At 42.0% G+C, this 22,006-nt stretch overlaps 2 protein-coding genes across 6 annotated transcripts in view; one reads left to right on the top strand and one right to left on the bottom strand.

The window, feature by feature from the left end:
- The window catches only part of KLHDC10 (kelch domain containing 10), a 74,276-nt gene extending 70,597 nt beyond the window's left edge, over positions 1-3,679 (top strand). For both annotated transcript variants that reach the window (XM_073652504.1, XM_073652505.1), the window contains one exon: positions 152-3,679. In XM_073652504.1, the coding sequence (XP_073508605.1) occupies positions 152-361 (210 nt within the window). In that variant the 3' untranslated portion in view covers positions 362-3,679. The remainder of the gene's footprint in view (positions 1-151) is intronic.
- Positions 3,680-17,160: 13,481 nt separating this feature from the next.
- The window catches only part of LOC141166133 (uncharacterized), a 111,662-nt gene continuing 106,816 nt past the window's right edge, over positions 17,161-22,006 (bottom strand). For 2 of the 4 annotated variants that reach the window (XM_073652502.1, XM_073652501.1), the window contains one exon: positions 17,162-18,239. In XM_073652502.1, coding sequence (XP_073508603.1) covers positions 18,166-18,239 — 74 coding nt within the window. In that variant the 3' untranslated portion in view covers positions 17,162-18,165. Of the gene's footprint in view, positions 18,240-22,006 lie in introns of all 4 variants that reach the window. The other 2 variants (XM_073652503.1, XM_073652500.1) reach the window with 2 other exon arrangements.

Below are 22,006 nucleotides of genomic sequence, written 5' to 3'. Positions count from 1 at the left end.
GTCTTGTCTTTCCCCCAAACAGTGCTTATCCCATATTTTATATAGATTTCCCAGTTGTTTTTTATTTTTGAAATAAGTTTTGAGGTTTCTCTGGTATAGTGGTAGATTCCTATCTTTACAAGCTGCTGACATGTTGGTTTTCTCTTTTTAGGCTGGCTGTATGTATATTCATGGAGGAGTAGTTAATATCCAGCAGAACAAGCGGACTGGATCTTTGTTCAAAATCTGGCTGGTTGTCCCAAGCCTCCTAGAACTGTGCTGGGAGAACTTGCAAAAATATTTCCCTCACCTTGCCCACCTCCCCACAAATCAGCTTCTACAACTCGGACTATCACAGGGACTCATAGAGAGACTAAAATGAAGTTACTTGCACCCTTCCTGGAGTCCCACAGTGTTTTAGGAGTTGTCCCAGGAGTACGCTGCTAATGAGATCTGGATGCCTGGACCTTACTCGCACAGATTATACGTGGCCTTCAATCCTCTTCACATTTTAACTATACCAGCGCATACATCAGTTTTAAGTCCAACGCCGTTACTAGCCTTTCTAGGTTTTTATTCAGTAAAAAATCCAATGCTTCAACACATAATTTTAATTAGGTATCTTATTTGTACCCTGTTGGTTTTTAGATGGATTCCACCAACCATCCTGCGGAGTTCTTTTTGTGAACTGTATGCTCCATTGTCAGATACTATATGATTGTGACTTGTTTTCTGGCTTCTCCAGCTGTCTGAAACATTATGCAGTAGGTGTAATCTGTGCAGGTCATGCCAATTTGTTGACATGCCGTTCAGCCCTCATTCTTCTTTTGTGGACTCTTGTAAAAGGGCCTAACCCATGTCTTGTTTGGGCACTGGTGGCTGATTTTGTAGAAATTCAGCTGATATCTGCTTTCATGGAAATCATGAACTTCTTGACAGCCTAAGTTAAACTGACTTTTAGACTTGAGGCTATAGAAGGTACATCATGTGCCGAATCTGTGAAAATTGTAGCTGTAATGTCTTGCTTATGCTGCCTATTACTCTTCTACAGATGTCTTTATATTTTACACTACTGGCCAAAGCCTCTTCTCATGGAGAACACTGACAGTTGATTGGAGAACGTCTCCTTCCCTTCAGGTTATAATACTTCAGAAATCGTAGGGCAGATTTGTTCCAATTTTGTGGATCAGAGATGCCTGTATTATTCCAGATTGTAAAATGACAATGAATTTATTAATCTGATTCATAGAAAGTATCCTCATTTTAATGAGTGATCTTTACTTGTAGTGAGAATTGGGCTTCAGTGCACTGCAGTTATACAAAGGTTTATGGTGTAAATGCTACAAAGCAAACCAATTTACATGTGTAATGCTTGCAAGCTATAAAGGGAACCTGTCGTATTTAGGGAAAAAAAAAACCTGCAGTCCTAGTAGTAGTGTTTTTTAGCTCCAAAGAAAAGCAGTTAAACTTATCGTTTAATCACATAGGATAAAAAAAATTGGCAGAATGTGCACGTTTTTTTTTTAAAAAAAAATATATAATTCTTGCGCCTTCAGGGTACAAAACCCCTTAATCATGGTGTCGAATTCGATGTTCGGCTGCAGAGTTATATACAGTCATCTGGGTGGTGTCAAGACCGCTCTGTTGTTCCCCCCCCATCCTGCTCGGCACACACTGCTGATAAGGATGCCTGTCAAGGAGCTATGCATGTGATTACACTGTCCTCACGGTTTAGGGAATGCTGACTGCTCACAGCACATGGCACCGCCCACTTGACTGCACGCAAGCAACTACAGCTAAAAATTCAGGTAGACAAAATGCAGTTAAATACCATTTTTAAAACAGATGCAGTTATTACTCTGGATAGCTACAATATAAAATTTCGGGATCCTATTAACAATAACTTTAGACTACAGCTGGAAGGATCCCAGGAGCCAGGAGATCAAAGTAGGCTAACCTACATATAGTGAGCAGGAGCACTGAAGCCTTTGACAGTTCTGAATGCAAATACACTAAAACCTTTAGCTTGCTTTTGACTTATTCTAATTTATTCTGCTTTATTTGACAGCATTTTGTCCCTGTTGTGTGAGCTTCAGATCTAAACAGAAACCAGTTATTAGACTGTCTGTGCCATCACTTATCCTACATGATTTTCTTCTTTTATATATGCGATTGCGACAGCAGAAACTCTCGTAATATATCAAAATCATAGCTCACAGAGATGGCCCTCCACCCAAGCGGAAAAAGTAGGTCCCCACTGTTAATTTATTTTATTTTTTTCAAATCTCATTCCTTGTGCTTGAAACTGCTTGTCTCTATATAAATGGACAAACATTTCCTAATGATTGGGGAGATCAGTTTTGTAACATGACTTTGAGCTTTGTGCACCTAGGCCTTGATTCATCAAGACTGCTGTTTTGCATCTCAGTCGGCACTGGAGCAAGATACGTCAAATTCATTAAGAGCCATGTGCCTCTTAAATTTTGAGCATCTTTCAGCTGCCTTGCGCCACCTGAGAAATAGCCAGTCAGTGGAGTAAATTTGTCGTAATTTACATCACTCAGCCACTCGCCCTGCTGGTTACGCTCCACTCACTCTTCAAAAAGTTGGCGATGCTTCCCGGGACTGGCATAAAAACTGCAAAGTTGCAAGTTTAAATAGTTTTGCGCCAGACTTCTCCCAAAAAACTATTTTGAATTGGTCCCATAGTGTAACCGGCCTTATGAGCACCCGTTCTTGCCTCAGTCTTGCTGTATTATTTTGGTTCAGTTCTGAATGTATTTTGTATACAATTTTAGTGCCTTTTTAATTAGCTTTAGAAATATGTGCTATTTATTGTGTGTATATACGGTATATCCCAAGCAAGGCACTGTCTCAGCAATAACACTTTATCTGTAAGTAAGCCAAATATATTTATTTTCTGCCTCCTTCCAGCTATAATATCAATCCAACTATGAATGTCTTGAATAAGAGCTATACAATGAATGCAGCTTATCTGTGCAGTATTTCAATAGCCTGGGCACTAAAATAGTTTTCCATGACCTATTGTTTTACATGTTTAATGTAGTGTTTTGAATTCGAAGGTGCTGATAATGTATTTGATTTTTATTCTTGCGTCATGTCACCATGTTCCTGCGGAATAATCTCCCATCAGCGTATTAGAACTGCTTACTTGAAGCTCTAGATAGGAGCCAAGATGCTAGAATTTCTATTATCACTTGGTAAATGTCTGGTTCGTCTCACTACCTGCTGCCTCTTATTGGATAGCAAGTCATTGAAATTCCATGAAGAGGTGGAGAATCCATTCAGTTACTGTGTAAAGACTGCGCTGCCTATTTATTCACTCATTTCATGAAGATCTATTTTGTTTTCACATGCTGAAAATGACTCTACTGCCTTAACCCAAATGTCTGAAACACATAAAGGAACTACACAATACAAAACTCAAATGGTAAGAAGTACTTGGCTGTGACGGGCACAGACGGACATGCTGTTCCTTTCACTGCCACACTTCAGCGTTCTTGGCATGATGTATAAAGTATATGATAGACTAAATGTGTCGGCTTTTAATAGGTGTACTTTTTAATTGTAAAGATTCAAGTGCAATATTTTGCTTTGTCAGTCATGCATGATAAATGCATTGTGTTCTACATGTCTGTTTTATTTTCATGAAACTGAATTAAACATTTTTTTAATGCTACTTTTGTACAAATTTGTTGTATTTCAAATAATTTGTAGGTAGCGTGTGTATTTCTAAACTTGTCATGTACTTCATTGTCATAGCTCTTGGTAGATATTCCAGAAATGCTTTATTACGGAGTCAGAGTCCTGCTTATATAGCATTTCTTTATAGCTTCACTATGGATAACATTAATGTAATGGTTTATGGAAGTCCAATTTTGGGGCACTTGCTGTAGAAGGATTCAAGCTCTTTGAAAAGTCGTTGTTTTGTTTATTTATTGGAAAAAAATCTACTGTTTTGGTCCGATTCATTAAGACCTTAAGAATAAGATGTGCCACATTCATTAAGAGGCATACGCCACCTAATAAATTTGTCTGTTGCGCATGCCTCCATGCGCCTCACCAGAAGTTTTTACTCCAGTCAGGGAGTGGAGTAGCATTTCTAATGTAGTGTAGGCCGCTACTTTTCATGACGAGCAGGGGAACCAGTACAAGGCATTGGTTTGCCATCTGCTCCCATTTTGGCAGAGCTGTCCAAAGGTAATCTAAACCAGTTTTCTGGCAAAAATAGTTAGAATTGGGGCCATAGTTCCTTTAACTGTACCATACAATTTATAGCACAGGCGAGATGCAGTGCCCTGCACACTGCTAGAACTACAGTGCAAGCACAGGAGATATGTCTGCATTGTCGGCAGGAGTGTGTAACTGCAGACATTTAACCCATAAATGATACGATTCACAACCGCCAAGAAAAACTGTGTTTGGATGAAGTGAAGGGTCTACCTCTATCACACTATTGGTGCACTATGTGATGGGCTGCCTTTGCTATTTGCAGATTAGACTAACAACTTTGAAAAGGTTGTGAAGTGATAGATGATCAGGAAAGTCATTCTGGGCCCTATGGGACTTAGACTACTTTCACACGTTCAGTATTTGGTCAGTATTTCATATCCGTATTTGTAAGTCAAAATCAGGAGTGGAAAAATCAGGAAAAGTATAATAGAAACACGTCACCACTTCTGTATTTATCACCCACTCTTGGTTTTGACTTACAGATACCGATGTAAAATACTGAACATGGCCTTGTACAAGCAGATAGAAAAGTAACTTAGAAGCAATTATCTTTATCCCTCCGTTAATGTTTAGCATAAGAAGCCAGCATGGCCGATGAGTGACATTGTCAAATATATACTAGAGATGAGCAATTCAATTAGCATTGTTCTGGTCTTGTGCGTTGTCCTCCGTGGCAGCCAGTATGCCCATCTGCACCTGGCATACTCTCCACCATTGACCGGGGACCAGTAAGGGCCAGATGCACCCAAGATGCTGGCTGCTTTAGTGAAGACTGGATGCCACACCAGGGAAGCGCAGATTGAATGGCTTGTCTCTATGTTCCCACTTGCTCCATTTACTCATACTGTGGGTATTATCACAGGCATACAGTGGCATGTAAAAGTTTGGACACCCCTGGTCAAGATTAGTTATTGTGAACAGTTAAGCAAGTTGAAGATGAAATGATCTCTTAAAGGCCTAAAGTTAAAAATGACACATTGTAAGTACTGCACAGGGAATGTCTTGGATTATTGCTACTCCCATATTGCTACCTTTTTAGTTGAGCAATAAGCTGCAGTCACCGTAACTTCCATGACCTCTGCAAAGAGCTGCTAGCATGATCCTATTGAAGAAAGAAAGGATTTTAGGGGTGAATGTATTCTGTCTTGACATGTAAAATAACTGACTGCTTAACCAGGTGCTTTAAAGCAAATGTCTAAATCTGCGGAAAAAGTTGTGTTTGGGACTTTTTTTTTTCTCTAGGTTTTTCATTGTGAAGAAAGCCTGGACAACCCCTTTAAATCTTTGTTCTCCCAGGGGCTTAAGAACAATATACCAGTAACAACAAAGCTTGAATGATGATATGTGTGTACCACGACTTCTGAGTGCTGACAGTTTGTAATATACTCCCTGTCAGCATTCTGCATCATGTCCTAGATATCATATTTGGTTATATGAGCATCTCTCGCCTGAGTGTGGAGGAGCAGCTCACTCCTCGACTAGAGTTTTCCTGTCTGGCTAGTCGCTAATGTCACAATAGACACCACCCCCAGTGTCTTCCAGACCCTCCACCTGCCTCCTGCTCCAGCCTCCCTGTGCAGTACACAGTGCGAGAATGGACTGGTTAATCCAATCAGAAGTTAGGAGAGACAGGCTGCTGAAAGTTTGTTTCTCCACCATTCAATCTCAGGAAAGTCTTAAATTCCTGCCAGGACCTTTAGATCAAATGAATAGCCTCAGGTGACTGGAAGACAGAAATAAGTTGCTGAACACCCAGTGCTCTCCTGAAACCCCAGGAAGGCCAAGGCTTCTACATACGTGAGTATAATATGCTGTGTGTGTCTATTTACACTGCTCAAAAAAATAAAGGGAACACTTATATTCTGTTTAACTCCAAGTAAATCAAACTTCTATGAAATCAAACTGTCCACTTAGGAAGCAACACTGATTGACAATCAATTTCACATGCTGTTGTGCAAATGGAATAGACAATAGATGGAAATTATTGGAAATTGTCAAGACACCCTCAATAAAGGAGTGGTTCTGCAGGTGGGGACCACAGACCACATCTCAGTACCAATGCTTTCTGGCTGATGTTTTGGTCACTTTTGAATGTTGGTTGTGCTTTCACACTCGTGGTAGCATGAGACGGACTCTACAACCCACAGAAGTTGCTCAGGTAGTGCAGCTCATTCAGGATGGCACATCAATGCGAGCTGGGGCAAGAAGGTTTGCTGTGTCTGTCAGCGTAGAGGCTGGAGGCGCTACCAGGAGACAGGCCCGTACACCAGGAGACGTGGAGGGGGCCGTAGGAGGGCAACAACCCAGCAGGAGGACCGCTACCTCCGCCTTTGTGCAAGGAGGAGGAGCACTGCCAGAGCCCTGCAAAATTACCTCCAGCAGGCCACAAATGTGCATGTGTCTGCACAAACAGTTAAAACCCGACTCTATGAGGACCCGACATCCACAGATGGAGGTTGTGCTCACAGCCCAACACCGTGCAGGACGCTTGGTATTTGCCACAGAACGCCAGGATTGTCAAAAAGCCACTGGCACCCTGTGCTCTTCACAGATGAAAGCAGGTTCACACTGAGCACATGTGACAGACGTGACAGAGTCTGGAGACACCGTAGAGAGCGATCTGCTGCCTGCAACATCCTTTAGCATGACCGGTTTGGCAGTGGGTCAGTAATGGTGTGGAGTGGCATTTCTTTGGAGGGCCACACAGCCCTCCATGTGCTCGCCAGAGGTAGCCTGACTGCCATTAGGTACCGAAATGAGATCCTCAGACCCCTTGTGAGACCATATGCAGGTGCGGTTGGCCCTGGGTTCCTCCTAATGCAGGACAATGCCAGACCTCATGCGGCTGGAGTGTCAGCAGTTCCTGCAAGATGAAGGCATTGAAGCCATGGACTGGCCCGCCCGTTCCCCAGACCTGAATCCGATTGAGCACATCTGGGACATCATGTCTCACTCCATCCACCAACGTCACGTTGTACCACAGACTGTCCAGGAGTTGGTGGATGCTTTAGTCCAGGTCGGAGAGGAGATCCCACAGGAGACCATCCGCAACCTCATCAGGAGCATGCCCAGGCGTTGTAGGGAGGTCATACAGGCTCATGGAGGCCACACACAATACTGAGCCTCATTTTGACTTTTGTTTTAAGGACATTACATCAAAGTTGGATCAGCCTGAAGTGTGTTTTTCCACTTTAATTTTGGGGGTGACTCCAAATCCAGGCCTCCATTGGTTTATTTGATTTCCATTGATGATTTCTGTGTGATTTTGTTGTTAGCACATTCAACTTTATACAGAACAAATTATTCAATGAGTATTTCTTTCATTCTGATCTAGGATGTGTTATTTGAGTGTTCCCTTTATTTTTTTGAGCAGTGTATATATCTATCAATTTATATCTATGAGACAGGTGTACAAAAAAAATTGTTTTTTGGGTATTTGGAGGGTGCTGAATTAAAAAAATCCTATTACTTTTGCTGAATTGGTTCTAGTTTTTGAGAATTCATCCATAAAAATAATGCATTCCCCCCAACGTGACGTGTGTGATAAATGCAATAACGCTTGGTCTGTCTTAACTCTATAACTGTGTCTTATAAAATTATATGGAATATTTCATTAGCTATTTCAATTTGTAGGCTTACAATGCTATACTTTTTGAAGCCAGAATTCTACTGTAATTGGCTCTAGTGTGAGATACTCTATTAAATATCTGTCAAAACCAAAGTCCTATTCAGCACCATCAACCTAGTATAAAACCAATGAGACATCATTGGCACTAAAATCACTATAAACCAGTGTTCATTTATCCATCCATCTATTCCTTCAAAAATGAACCTGAAGACCCACCTCTTCCGACAAGCCTAAACCTGCAGTAACCCTCGCTCCACCATACCACTGCACGATTAGCTCTACCCTCGCCTACTGTATCCTCACCCCTCCCTTGTATATTGTGAGCCCTCATGAGCAGGGTCCTCTCGCCTCCTATACCAGTCGCCGACTCGTTTTTGTTCAAGATTATTGTAATTGTGTTTGCTTTTTCACATGTAAAGCGCCATGGAATAAATGCCGCTATAATAAATAATAATTATACATCTGATCTCCGAACAAGGCTCCATAGATTTATCGGACTATGTCAGATTAGGAGGGTTACTTTTGGCCTGTGTGGGATTTCTTTTTTCAACGGTGATGAACGAGGGAGTGTTTATTCCAATAAACTATTTTTGTGTTTCCTTTTTATTACTGGGCTAGTAATGGGGGTGTCTGATAGAGACCTCACCATTACAAACACCAGGGTTTGATGCCAGTTGATCTAAACCCCAAAAACCATTACCCCGATTACCAGAGCAATCGAAAAGAGCCAAGGCGAAATGCTCGAATTGCAGCATCGCGTGATGCTTAAATTTCTGGAGCCGCTGCAGGCTGGTATTTTTAGGCTGGGAAGGGGACAATATGCATGGACCTTCCCAGCCTGATAATACCAGCTCTCTGCTTTACGACAGACAGACACACACTGATTTTCTGGCCACTAACATCAAGCCCTGGAGTAGTTAGTAATATAGAGGTGTCCATCAGACAACCCCATAGTCAAAAGAAATCAAGATAAACGCAGAGAAAAGTCCTGGAATTGGGGAAAAAAAAAACAGTCCCCACAATAAACTCTTTACCCATTTATTAACTATAAAATAAAAAACTAGTCATCCTCACCTGTCCACCGATAATCCATTAATGCTGATGTCCCACCACTATATGGATTGTTTGGTGAGCAGTCACATCAGTGATGCGACCTCTCGCCACACCAGCCCACTCACACTGAGCCGAACATGAGAACTGTGGCTGCACTGACGTCAATAAGGTTACTGCCAGTCACAGGCAGCGGTTCTTACACTCAGCTCAGTGTGAGTCAGCTGGAGTGGTGATAGGTCGCATCACTGTCGCCATGGGACATTAGCATTAATGGATTATCGGCAGACAGGAGGATGACTTTGTTTTTTTTTATTTTATGGTTCATAAATGGGTAAAAGAAGGTTATTGTGGGGGGGGGGCAGTGTTTTTACATAAAACAGCTGATATCCTGATAATCCAATACCCATGGCCCCTTCCCAGCCTATTAATATCAACCCACAACTGTCTGTTTAGCCATTGCTGGTTAGTAATAGGGGGACCCCACAATTTTTTTTGGGGGGGGATCCAGTAAAGGGTAAGCAAACAGCTGTGAGCTGTTATAAATAGGCTGGGAAACTTTATGGCTATTGTCCCCTTCCCAGAATATTAAAACCAGCGGTCAGATTTACCTCAGCTAGTTAGGAAAATTAAGGGGGACTCCACGTCTGTTTTTATTTAATACGTGCTACACAGCGGGTGCTGACTACAAGTCTCATCAGTGTCGCCTGGTCTTAGATTGCAGGGAGACCAGGTGACATTGATCAGTTTAATTCCACACCTGGCCCCTGGGAAGAGCAATAACTGGACCGCTTTTTCCTAGGAGCCGGTACGTGTCACACTGATGGTAGATGATGTCATCCGTGCGCGGCGTACATGTTGTCCGTAGTGTGTGAAGAAAAAAAAAAAAAATAGACTATGGGTTTTTCACACACATGGTCCATGTGAAAAACCTGACATGTAGAATCCTTGTCACCTTGAATAAAAGAAAGGGGGGGGGGAGAAAGAAAAAAAAAGGGTGGTGGTAAGGATATAGATACTAACATTCCACTGTACTCCCTCACCAGGATACACTCAGTGGACCAGGGTTCACACTAAGTTCTGTAGATCCAGAGCGGGAAGCAAGAGCACCCTTTGTTTTAATTATTGTCCCACACATCAAACTGTCAGTGCTAACTTAATGTCACCGATATATCACCTAAATGTCACAGCAGGTACTTAGTCAAGATGTAAGCTCTTTTGTTTTGGAACGCTAGTCCCTTACTCGTTGGTTCCATCGGAGGGACTAAGTAGAAAGCAGCTCTAATCAACTAAATTTTTCAAGGGCTATGCCTAGGGCTGTATCCCTGTCGCTAATCATTTTGCAAATATCCAATATTGTGGATCAAGATTATTGAAGTAATCCATACATACATACATGGTAGACATCTAATTTTTTGAGATGATATTTGCCTAAAGGTTATTATGGTCATATGCAGGCAGTAAAGCAGCTTATTAGCGAGGAAGTGTCTACTTTGTGACTTAACAGTTTAAAATCTTTTGGCTCATGGGTATATGGCACAGATTCATTACCATTAGCGTGCACAATGGGTAGAATTGGCAGACCTGGACCCAAGGGGCGCACAATGTTATCCATTTGAAGTGGGTTATCTGTACCACTGTGCATTTAATCTTTTTGTATCTCACCATTTGCTTGCTTTGGTGGTTTTATTGCACTATTTCGGCACTTTAAGGCATACAATTTTAAGAGAATTTCATTAAAAGTTATTTTTTATAATTCTAATTAATGTTGTATTTCCATTTACTTATCTATAGTGGGCTATTCTTATCCCCCTAGCTTAGCTTACTTTAAAAAAAGAAAACAACAAAAACCCATGCAGGTCCGAAGTAATCCACCTAAATCTAAATATGTGGGGGGAGTCTTTATTCAAGTAGTGTTTTTTTTTTCTGTGTGTTTTTAATTTTTGATTACTGGGATAGTAATGGGGGAATCTGATAAATACTGCTTCATTACTAACCCCAGAGGTTAATGTGAGCTGTGGTTTTTGACAAAGTAAAAAAAAAAAAAAAGTTTAAAAGTATTAAAAAAAAATATATGAAACAATTCGCCCCATTCAAAATAAAATTTAAAAAAAAAAATACATATTTAGTATCGCTATATTCAGAATCTCCTGATCTATCAATATATAAAGAATTAATCCGATCGGTAAACTGTAACGAAAAAAAACGGCAGAATTATGTTCTTTTGGTTGCCACAACATTGCAATAATGGGCGATCAAAAACACCATTTTGGGATAGATACGATATCAATAAAAATGTCAGCACGGCGAGTAAAAAAACAAGTCCTCACTCAGCCCTAGATCCCGAAAAATGACGCTCTTTTTCTTTTTACAAAACTTTAGGTACTTTAAGTGATGGGAAAAAAAAATCCATACATGTTTGGTATCTACGAATTCATAATGACCTGGAGAATCATAATAGGTCAGTTTTAGCATTTAGTTTACATGGTTAAAAAAAAAAAAAAAAGTAATTGCACTTTTTTTTTTGCAATTTCACCATACTTGGATTTTCCCGTTTTCTAGTACACAATATGGTAAAACAAATGCTGATGTTCAAAAGTAGAACTCACCCCGCAAAAACAAGCCATCGCATGGCCATATTGACCGAAAAATTAAAAAAAAAAGTTATGGCTGAAGAAAGGGAGCAGAAAAGGGAAAAACTTAGGTGGTGACGGGGTTAAAAGTGCATTGCTTACGCATGTCAGACGGCTGCATAACACTAGTCCGTCTTATCCGAATCAACATCGGCACAATTTTTTTTAACGCAGATGTGAGCGAGGCCGTAGGCCTCTGGACTCTTACTCAGCAGGGTGTCATCCAATCAAGAGAGGACTCGCTTTCTAGCTGACCTCATCTGAGCCAGGTGCCTGGGATTAAGTATAGATGGATGAAGCTAGTGTTCAATTTCTGGCTGGTCATCCACACCCTCTGTGGATGTGTCACACATATCCCTTTCTAGGTTGTGTTCCACCATCCCACAGCATGGAACACAATCTGACGTGATACGTCCCTGACATGCTACATGTGATTGTAGTGGGGAGTATCCGCACCAATCTGAGTCCAAGATGGAGAGAGCTGTGGGTGCATACTGCATTGGAAAAGACAAGAGGCAGGGAGCTCAAGAATGATGTGAGAAAATAATCTCGTCATTACCCATGGTGCAGGAGAAATGAATAAAGTCCCAAATCCATGCAGCTTAGGGAGTTGGGAAGTAAAGCTAAGCAATTGACCTCAGCTGCCTGGTGAGTAACTGCTTTAAAAATACAGACTGTCACCAGCCTCAGAGCTCTGCTACACTGTCTATGGGGCATGAAGAGGTTGAGAAAAAAAAACCTCAAGCGAGGGAAGGCTAGTTATGCGAAGAAAGGCTGTCACCTCGGCTATCAGCTTGGTGAATACCCTTGGAGCTTGGAACTGGAAGTGTCTGCAACTTTCTTGGATGTAAAGAGCAACCCTTAGATACTTCTGGTGATGTGGGTGAATTGGGACGTGATAATACGAGTCTTTGACATCTATCACTGCCATGAAGCAATTGTGAAAAAGAAGCTTTACTGTTGAATTTATCGATTCCATTTTGAATGCATGGTTGTCTACAAATCGGTTGAGGCCTTTTAGATTTATAATAGTTCTTAACGAACCGTCCATTTTTTTTTTTTTTTTTTTATTAGAATGAGAGGGGAATAAAATCCCCTTCCTTTTTAACTGACCAGAACTTCGCATAGCACTTGTTTGTTCAGCAGGTTCAAGATCTGATTCTAGGGCCAGCTGTTCATCTGGGGATTTTCTTACAGGAGTGATCACAAACGAGTGGCGTGGCTGCTGGAGGGATTGAATCCTTAGTCCATCTCTTACTATGTTGAGGACCCAGGGACTGGAGGAAATGTTTTCCTGTTTTCCCGGGACTGGAGGAAATGTTTTCCCAGGCCTGAACAAAATGAGAAAGTTTCCCTCCAACTTGTGGCCTGGCGTCATTGTGGAGGTTTTTTGGAGGCGGCGGAGGGACCCCCAAATATATATCCAGACTCTTTCTTGTTCTTAAAATCCCACTTTCTTTTTTCTCCCGGCGACCCTTACTAAAATTTCCCCCTTCGAAAATATGTCTTCCTGGCGTCCGCCAAAAACCCAGGGAACCTTCTTTTTTTGTCGCTCGCTTTCTCAAGGACATCGTCCAATTTTTTGCCAAAGACAAATTGGCCGTCACAGGGGATAGAACACAATCTAGACTTTGTAAGTCCCCAGGGCATCCCTTGAGCCACAGAGCTCGTCTAGCTGCGTTTGATAGACCAGCCGACCTAGCTGCCGCCAGTTTTACTGAGTCAGCAGAGGTATCTGCTAGGAAGGCAGCTGCACCATGTAATAGGGGGAGGTTGGCTAGAAGTTTTTCCCTTGAGGTATTTTTATCCTTCAGCTGATCATAAGGGAACGAGCGGTACATGTTCCTGCAATGACTGGTTTAAGACCTCCTGCTGCGGATTCCAAAGTGTGCTTTAAAAAGGTATCCGCCTTTTTGTCTAAGGGATCTCTAAGTACCCAAGTCTTCAATAGGGAGTGCCGATTTCTTAGATGATCTAGACACCGCAGAGTCAATTTTTGGCACCTTATCCCAGTTTTCAGAGTCCTTTAGTTCAAAGGGATACTTCCTCTTTGAGGATGAAGGCAAGGCTCCTACTTTCTCAGGCTTCCTCCATTCTCTATTGATAAGTGCCTGGACCTTAGCGTTCACCGGGAAGGTGCATTTTTTCTTTTCTTCTAACCCTGCAAACATGATGTCTTCTAGGGACTTAACGGATTTATCTTCCTTTAACCCCATAGTGGTTCTAACAGCCTTTACCAATCTGTGTCTTCTATAGGGAAGCCTGGTCTCCCCCCTCTATCGCTGTCTGAAGAGGATGAGGATGAAGCCCCACTACGACACTGTCCATCCGATAACACAGAGGATTCAGAAGAAGGATCAGATATAATTTTCCTTTTCCTCTACCTCCGATCTGATGACAGACCTGAGGCTAGCTGCAAAATTCGGGGTACCCTCACAAATAGTTTTCTGTATGCAGTCAGAGCAGAGCTCCTTCTGCCAGTCTATCGCTAGCGGGCATTTGCATATCACACATTCCCTGTTCCACTTCTTGGCGGTAACTTTCCTGGGTTCCTTCTGGTGATTTAAACACACAATAGGAGTTCCATTAGCAAATATATCTAGTGACATTCACGAAGATCACTCACCCCACCACTGCGAATACCGGAATTGAAGACTGTTTCAGGATACGCGACGCATCCCTCCTGGAGACCGTTGAGTCCTGAGAAGCTGGACCCTCTAGATCGGCGAGCAGACAGAGGTGGTGATGAAGGTGGCAGCGACTGTGGCCGTGGCGACAGCTGCTGCTGCTGCTCTGTCAGACATTAAGTCGGGACTTTAAGCAGCGTTTTGACCCCAGGTGCTCCTTAATAGAGGGAGATGGGCTGAGTCAGCCACCTGCAGGTCCCTGCAGTCTCCTTCCATTTTTTTAGATTAGATCAGCCCCCTCCCCCTGGCCGCCGTTTCCCCAGCGCAAACGCCGCCAGCGTTTTGCCGGCATTATACAGGGCGCCGCCCTCTTTTCTCCAGCACCGCCCCCGAGGCACACCCTACCCAGCGTGCCCCGCGCCATGACGTCAGAGGCAAGTGACCGCGCGTCACTTCCGGACACATGGCCAGCAGGGGGAGGGCGGCGCACGGAAGCCCAGGACCTCAGCACCGCCTGCGCCCGCACATGCAGCAGGTCCCCAGGGAACCTGCGGATGGCGCTACCAGCACCTGAAGGCCAGCGCCACGGACAAAAAGCCCGCTCTTCCAGCATCGGGACAGGCCTGGGTAAGTCTCTTCAGCATGACAGCCACCTGGTTACTTCATGAGGATTCCCATCAAGGACAGGAAACCAACTGAAGTGGGGGAGAGGTGCCACCCTTTTATTTCAGATGGTTTCCTGTCCTTGAAGGGCGGATTCTCTCTCAGGTGTGCTGTCATGGGTGAAGGGAAAATGAGAGATGAGAAGTATGTTTGTTTTGCTGCAGTGAGTATGGACCTGAAAGTAGTGATGGCTTGTTTGAATGCGATGAAGTGCCCATTGGAATGGGACCTTTTCCATCTTCGCTCAGCAACCCTGGAAGCCCGTCTCAGTTCTTTAATCAGGCTTGAGTGCCATGGTTGCCTGTGGATCGTGTGAGCTTTGGTATGTATGAGGGGGGAGACAGATTCAAGAGCTGCAGCTGTTGTGGTGTTATACTGTATAAGGCGGCAGCAGCATTTGCATCGTGGAAGGAGTATGTCTGTAAGAGGGAGGAGGGATAAATGGCAGAAATGTATTTTTTGAGCTGTTTGGTTATTCTCACTCTAAAACAGATGGAAAACAAAATGGAGATGGAAAAATTTACATTTTTCATTTAGTTACATAAGAGAATTTCTTTGTGCATCATAATTGGGCACCTATTAGTGTACAGAATGATTTAAATTTTGTATTACTTTAAATGTCAAAATGTTTATTAACCTTTTGGATTGACAGCACTGTAGTTCAAAAAAATAAAAAAAATATGAATTGCCTAATTGTGTAGAGTGTACATATACATGTGCAAAAATTTTAGGCAGGTGTGAGGGAAAAGTTATGCAAAGTAAGAATGTTATCAAATATAAAAGTGTTAAATCAAAAAAATTGTTAAGAAAATGCAAAGTAAGTGAACCAGTATTTGGCGTGATAATTCTTTGTCTTCAAAACAGCATAATTTCTCCTAGGTACACTGGCACAGTTTTTAAAAGGAACTCAGGAGGGAGGTTGTTCCAGATATTTTGGAAAACTATCCACAGACCTTCTGTTGAAGAGGCAGAAGTATTACATGCTGTAGGCTTGTACAAATCCAACTTCAATGATGTCAAGATTAGGGCTCTGTGAAAGCCATGTCATCCCTTCGAGGAATTTGTTCTTATGAAGAGAGTTCTGCATGACATTGGCTATAAACTTCTTCTGCATAAAGCAGTCATGCAGTGCTATCAGGGAGGCATCTGATTGTATAATTATCTGCCTGCATTTCTCAGTATTGAGGACACCATTAATCTTGACAAAATCCCCAACTCCAACTGCAATACAGCGTCAAACTTGAGAAGAACCTCCATCATGCTTCAGTTTTCGGCTACTGCTCTCTAGGCAGTTGGCGAACAAACTGCCGTCTGTTACAGTCAAATAGTTAAGATTTTGATTCCTCATCCAAAACGCTTGCCATTTTTTTGCACCCCAGCTCCTATTTGTTGATGCATAGTGAATCGTTTGGCTAACAAGCCATGCCTTCAACATGGAAATGAAGCCAAAGTTCTTCAGTGCAGACCACTTCTGGTCAAACTTCTCCAAATAGCAGGGTCTCACTGTTTGCTGCCAGTTCTGAGCTGAGAACACTACTGGACATCTTCCAATTTCAAAAGGGAAAAATGATGCATCTGCTGCACTAGATTTCCTTGGCCAACCACTGTATTTACAGTCTTCAAGCTGTTTTGAAGATGCACCAAGAAATTGGCAACATTGAAAAGCACATCTTGAAACACCAGTCTACTTTGAAATCTTTGCCTGGAGAAACCTTCCTATTGCATTATAACTACCTTCTTATACTGTGCTCAGTCTTGCCATGGTGATACCCGTGACATGAAACGATTACACAACTTCACCTTTGTAGCAGAGTTTGGCTTTTCCTCACCCAGTGTTAGACCTCCTAAAAAGCCAGTTAACGGTTTTAAATTGAAAACGAAAATTACGATCATTATCACCTCTTTGGTATAATTGGTTACTCACCTGATTATAATCCTACAAAATCCATGACTTTGCCTTTGTGCAAGTATACAAGGAAGAATGAATGACATTTAAAAAAAAATAAAAATGAAATAGGGGTCACACAAGTATGGATTTGATTTAAATTTCTCTTTTTTTCCCCACATTCTGGTAAAGTTTTTAAAAAAATATCAGTGCATTTTAATTGAAATAAAAGCATTTTTTACTAAAACGTTTGCACAGTATTGCATTTGAAAGCCTTTACCTATTCCACAGGTAGAATTTGTTTAGAACAACATACATCCACTATTCTTTGCCAAATCCATGTAATTGATGTGAAATCAAAGTCTTACAAACCAATGATGGCCCTCAAATTAATTACAGAAAAAAATACACCTCCAAAGGGGAAAAAATAAGCTTTAATAATTTTACAACTATTTACAATACATATCAAGTCAAAGAAGTTCTAGGAATATTTTATTACTTAACATAACTCATTACTACATGTAAATACAGCAGTCTGTCCCATTTCATTCCCATATTTTGCACACACTGCAGTGCATGGAAGATTTGACCCCATTTTACACCTGACACAAAGATAGTACTGAAAAAGTACAGCTACCAACTTTGACTGGTATTGTCAAATTGTGTAGAATGTACTGAGAACATATGAAAATAAACTTATGAAAAATCTCTTGCTGGGAAATTTAAGTGCAATACCAGATAAGTATGAGATCTCTTATTTTAAGTACCTATAAACATCAATGGCTCCACATTGTGACCACTGCTTGTGTTCTCAGCCACTCAGCAAAATTTTCAAGAGTGTGCCACCATATCCATAAAAAAATGCAAGATAGACAGGGTAGTGATGAGCGAACGTGCTCGGATAACGTGTTTACAAGTATGCTCAGTTATCAAAGTATCTTGGGCATGCTCGGATAATATGTTAGTCTCCCTGGAGCTTCATATTTTACGACTGTTAGACAGTTTCAACACATGTGGGGATTGCCTGATTGTTAGACAGCCGCAACATATGCACGGATTACCTAACAGCTGCAAAACATGCTGCCACACAGAGTCTAACATATTATCCAAGCACACCCACGATACTCTAATAACAACAGAGCATACTTGGATAACACGTCATCAGAGCACGTTCGCTCATCACTAATAGAGGGTATAAAACATGTATGTAAGCAGATTTTGCTTAGGGTTGTCAAAGAACCACACAAGAGTAACAGGGATTGCTTGCAGTTTGGTGTCTGCTTCATACCAAAACCAAGGTTTGTTTTTAAAATGGTTGGAAAGCTGTATTGAATGTTTATGAAAAATACTGGGTTTGGAGTTGTTCTTCAATGATCCTGCCTGGTCCACAGTCAGTCTCCGATTCCAAGAGTTTTCGTAATGATCGAGTCTTTCAAAAGGGATCAATTAGCAACCAGCAGGAGATGGTGCAAAGAAATACATTGCAAGTAGTATGAGGTAAACTATTACCAAGACCGTTCCTGTGAAGAGAAAATAGCTCATGTTACATCAACATTGTAAATCTTCCCTTAGATGCAACTTATATGAACAAATCTGCAACCGAACTTGTTGTACAAGTGTCAATCATTCCATTGCCCAAGCAATCCTAGCTAAGTTTACACCAGGGGTGTACAATCTTTTCTTGTCTGAGGGCCACATTGTCATGTTGAACCACTCCTGTTTGAAGTTTGTCAAGCCTCAAGAAATTAAACCCTTCTTTAGAGCTCTTTTACACGTCCTGATATTTCCGGTACCGGAAAAACAGTACCGGAGAGATCTGTGTGCGCATGTGTGGCACACGTACCGACATTTGGGAATCAGCGGTACAGTTAGCGCTGAACGCTGCTTTCATCATAGTCCCCTGCTGGCGCTGCGATCAGCACCAGCAGGGGACCATGATGAGAGTAGTAGTCTGCTCCCGCAGTGTCCACCTGTAAAAATAAGCATAAAATAAAAAACCCATATACTCACCTGTCCCAAGTGTCCTCAGCTGTAATCCATGCGACCGCTCAGCAGAGGAGCCGGGGAGAATGACTCCTGTAGCGAGGAGGCCCTGAAGCTGCGCTGAGCTCAGTGAGTGACAGGTCACCGCTCTCTGAGCGCAGCTCTGGGGCCCGCTCGCCGCAAGAGTCATTCTCCCCGGCTCCTCTACTGAGCGGTCGCATGGAATTCATCGGGGGACACTTGGGACAGGGGAGTATATGGATTTTTTTATTTTACGCTTATTTTTACAGGTGGTCACTGCGGGAGCAGACTACTACTCATCATGGTCCCCTGCTGGTGCTGATCGCAGTGCTGACAGGGAACTATGATGAGGGCAGTAATCAGCACCCGACGGTTGAGAACAGCGCTAACTGTACCGCTGATTCCCAAATGTCAGTACGTGTCACACGGATGGCATCTGTGTACAGTACATGTTTACACAGACCCATTGACTTGAATGGGTCCATGTGATCCGTGCAGCTGGACAAAAACTGACATGTTCATGGTCCGTGAAAGCACACCGAGATGTGCACAGACCCATTCTTTTGAATGGGTCTATGTGTGTCAGTGTCTCCGGTACGTGTGGAAACTGTCACCACACGTACCGGACACACAGACATGTGAAAGACCCCTTAGGGTAGATTCACACAAGCATAAAAATGTGTTCAGAGTTTCATTCAGAAAACTCAAGACAATTTGTTTTCTCACTTGTCATTTGTATGTAAAAACTGTTTGTTTTTACAGCAGCAATTAATCATTTAGAAGACCATTTACAGTCTTTCATATTAAAGAATTGCAATTTCTCCATTGTGACTCTGTATGGCATCAGATTTCTTTTGCGCATCCATAGACCTTAATTGGGGAGTTATCCAAGTTACAGAATAAATAGTGCTTTCTGTGATTTTTTTCCCACATGCAGATACGGTCGTCTGCGCTGCCCCCAATGTGTAACATTTTTACGATTGTGGTCTGTAGGAAAAAAATACTGGCCTTTAGGGTGTGGTAATTTTCACAAGAACTCACTGAAACAAAAAACTGCTGAAGGGTGTGGCTAAGTTGGGCAGATGCAGAGTGTGCCTTTATTATACAGTTATCTAATCTTCTATAATGCAAGACTATTTATTAACGGTATAAACAAACATGATAGTTACATAGGTTGAATAAAGACCGAGGTCCATAAAGTTCAACCTTCCTCCGTCAATGGTACATTTTGTCACTAAATAACTATAACCACAATGTTATGTGTACTGAGGAAATCGTCCAGCCCTTTTTTGAAAGCTGTTATAGTGTCAGCCATTACTACCTCTTCTGGTCGGGCATTCCACAGTCTGACTGCTCTGACTGTAAAGAACCCTTTTCTGTTTAGATGCCGGAATCGCCTTTCTTCCACCCGTATTGAGTGCCCCCTGGTCCTTAGTATGGTCTTTGGAAGGAATAAGTCATGTGCCAGTCCTTTGTACTGACCACACATATATTTGTACATATAAAGGAGATCCCCTCTGTGGCATTTTTTTTCCTAAGCTAAACAGACTCAACTTTTCCAACTTCTCATCATATGAGAGGCCATCTATCCCTTGTAATAATCTAGTTGCCCGCCTTTGAACTGACCAACTTCTGAATATTCTGTTTAAAATGTGGAGCCCAAAACTGGATCCCATATTACAGATGTGATCTCACCAGTGATTTATAGAGGGGTAACAGTACGTTGGGATCGTGGGATTTTCTCTCTCTTTTTATAGACCTTAAAACCTTGTTTGTTTGCTTTTGTGGCTGATACTTGACACTGATCTTCATTCCTTGAGTGGAGAATCTTGGAAATCACACGGCTCTACTTTTTTATTCTCTCCAATGCCGTGAAATGAATCCCAGAAACTTACCGTAAGTTAGAGTATATTCCCACGATGACCATTTGATGTTGCAGATTTTCTGCGCCATTTCTGCACCCATTAAGTAAATAAATACTTACACTGCATATTTTAAAATAAATGCAAGAAAACTCACCAAAAATTCATTGTGGGAACTTAACCTTAGAGGTAAAACTCCTCTAACACTCCCAAGTGCCTCAAGAAAATGTGTAATGTTATCAGACTTTTCTGGCATATGAAAAGGATATGCCATTAATGCTTCATAGTTAGTAGTCCAGAGTGTGGATCCTAATCCTATGGGAAGAATAGGGGTTTTTTTTTTCAACTATGGGCCAAAAAACTAACAGGCAAGCAGTTGCTAACAGAAGCAACTACCTGCCTGTTCTACCCCATACCAGCTCCTGATGGCAACAAAGCAGCTCTTCTTCCAGGCTGCTCTGTCCACAGTTAGACAGGCAGTCAAGTCCCCATCAGCAGAGCACAACGGCATTGAAGATGCTGTCCTGTTGATGTGCCATCAGCGGAAGCCACTGACTCGCCATCAGGAGTGGTCAGTGACCGCTCTCAGCCTGCAGAGATTGGCGTTGGGCACAACAGGAAGGTGGTTAGCTATCTGCCTGGTAGTTCTTCGGCTCATCGTAAAAAAATAAAAAAAATTAAAAGGGATTATCCAGGACTGTTTAACTGCTTGGAGTATTTGCACAGCATCTTTTAGATGCAGACATTCCCACTAAGGTTTTTACTGCAAAAGACGCTTCAGGAAAACCACTGCCAGCGTTGTTGTGAAGAGTCTTGTTTTTCTACCTCTTGCCATTTTTTGCCGTAAAATTTATTTATTTTTTTAAAAAAAAAGGGAATAGTGGGTGACTTTCAAGTGGAAGAATGCAGAGAAAGGGATGAGGAGAGTAATTTTATGACAAATGGCAGCCCATCCTAGTCACGTGTCAGGAAGGGCTGCAGTCTGAAGAAACAATACTCCTGAGACCAATGTCAGCTGCTAGAGGAGCTATATCATAAGCACAACTACTGGAAAATGGCTGTGACAGAAGATCTATCCTATAGCTTCTCCTCAGCTGACTGATGCATAGCACTGAGGCTGGAGAAAAAAATCCTTTGTTCATCCAGCCGATTAGAAGATTTATTTCTTCTCATGCAGCTCTGATATGTATGCCTGCGATATAGCTACTTTGTCAGTTGAAACTCAGGATTCAGTAGCCATGTCGTGAATTACATGTCAGGACATACATGACCTCACATGTAATTCAAATAGTCAGCCTGTACTAGTCACGTGATGGGGGCCATTTTATTATATTCTTGGGGAACTCCTTTGGAACAAGTTCTAAAAGATTGAACATGTACACAGCAAGTTGTTTTTTTCATTTGACTATAAAATATGTGCA

Source organism: Phyllobates terribilis, unplaced genomic scaffold (genome assembly GCF_046119375.1).
Source record: "Phyllobates terribilis strain yellow unplaced genomic scaffold, ASM4611937v1 Scaffold_11__3_contigs__length_659146591, whole genome shotgun sequence".
In the NCBI taxonomy this organism is placed as follows: Eukaryota; Metazoa; Chordata; class Amphibia; order Anura; family Dendrobatidae; genus Phyllobates; species Phyllobates terribilis.
Note: the sequence above shows the minus strand (reverse complement) of the source record. Positions and strands in the feature narration are given on the sequence as shown.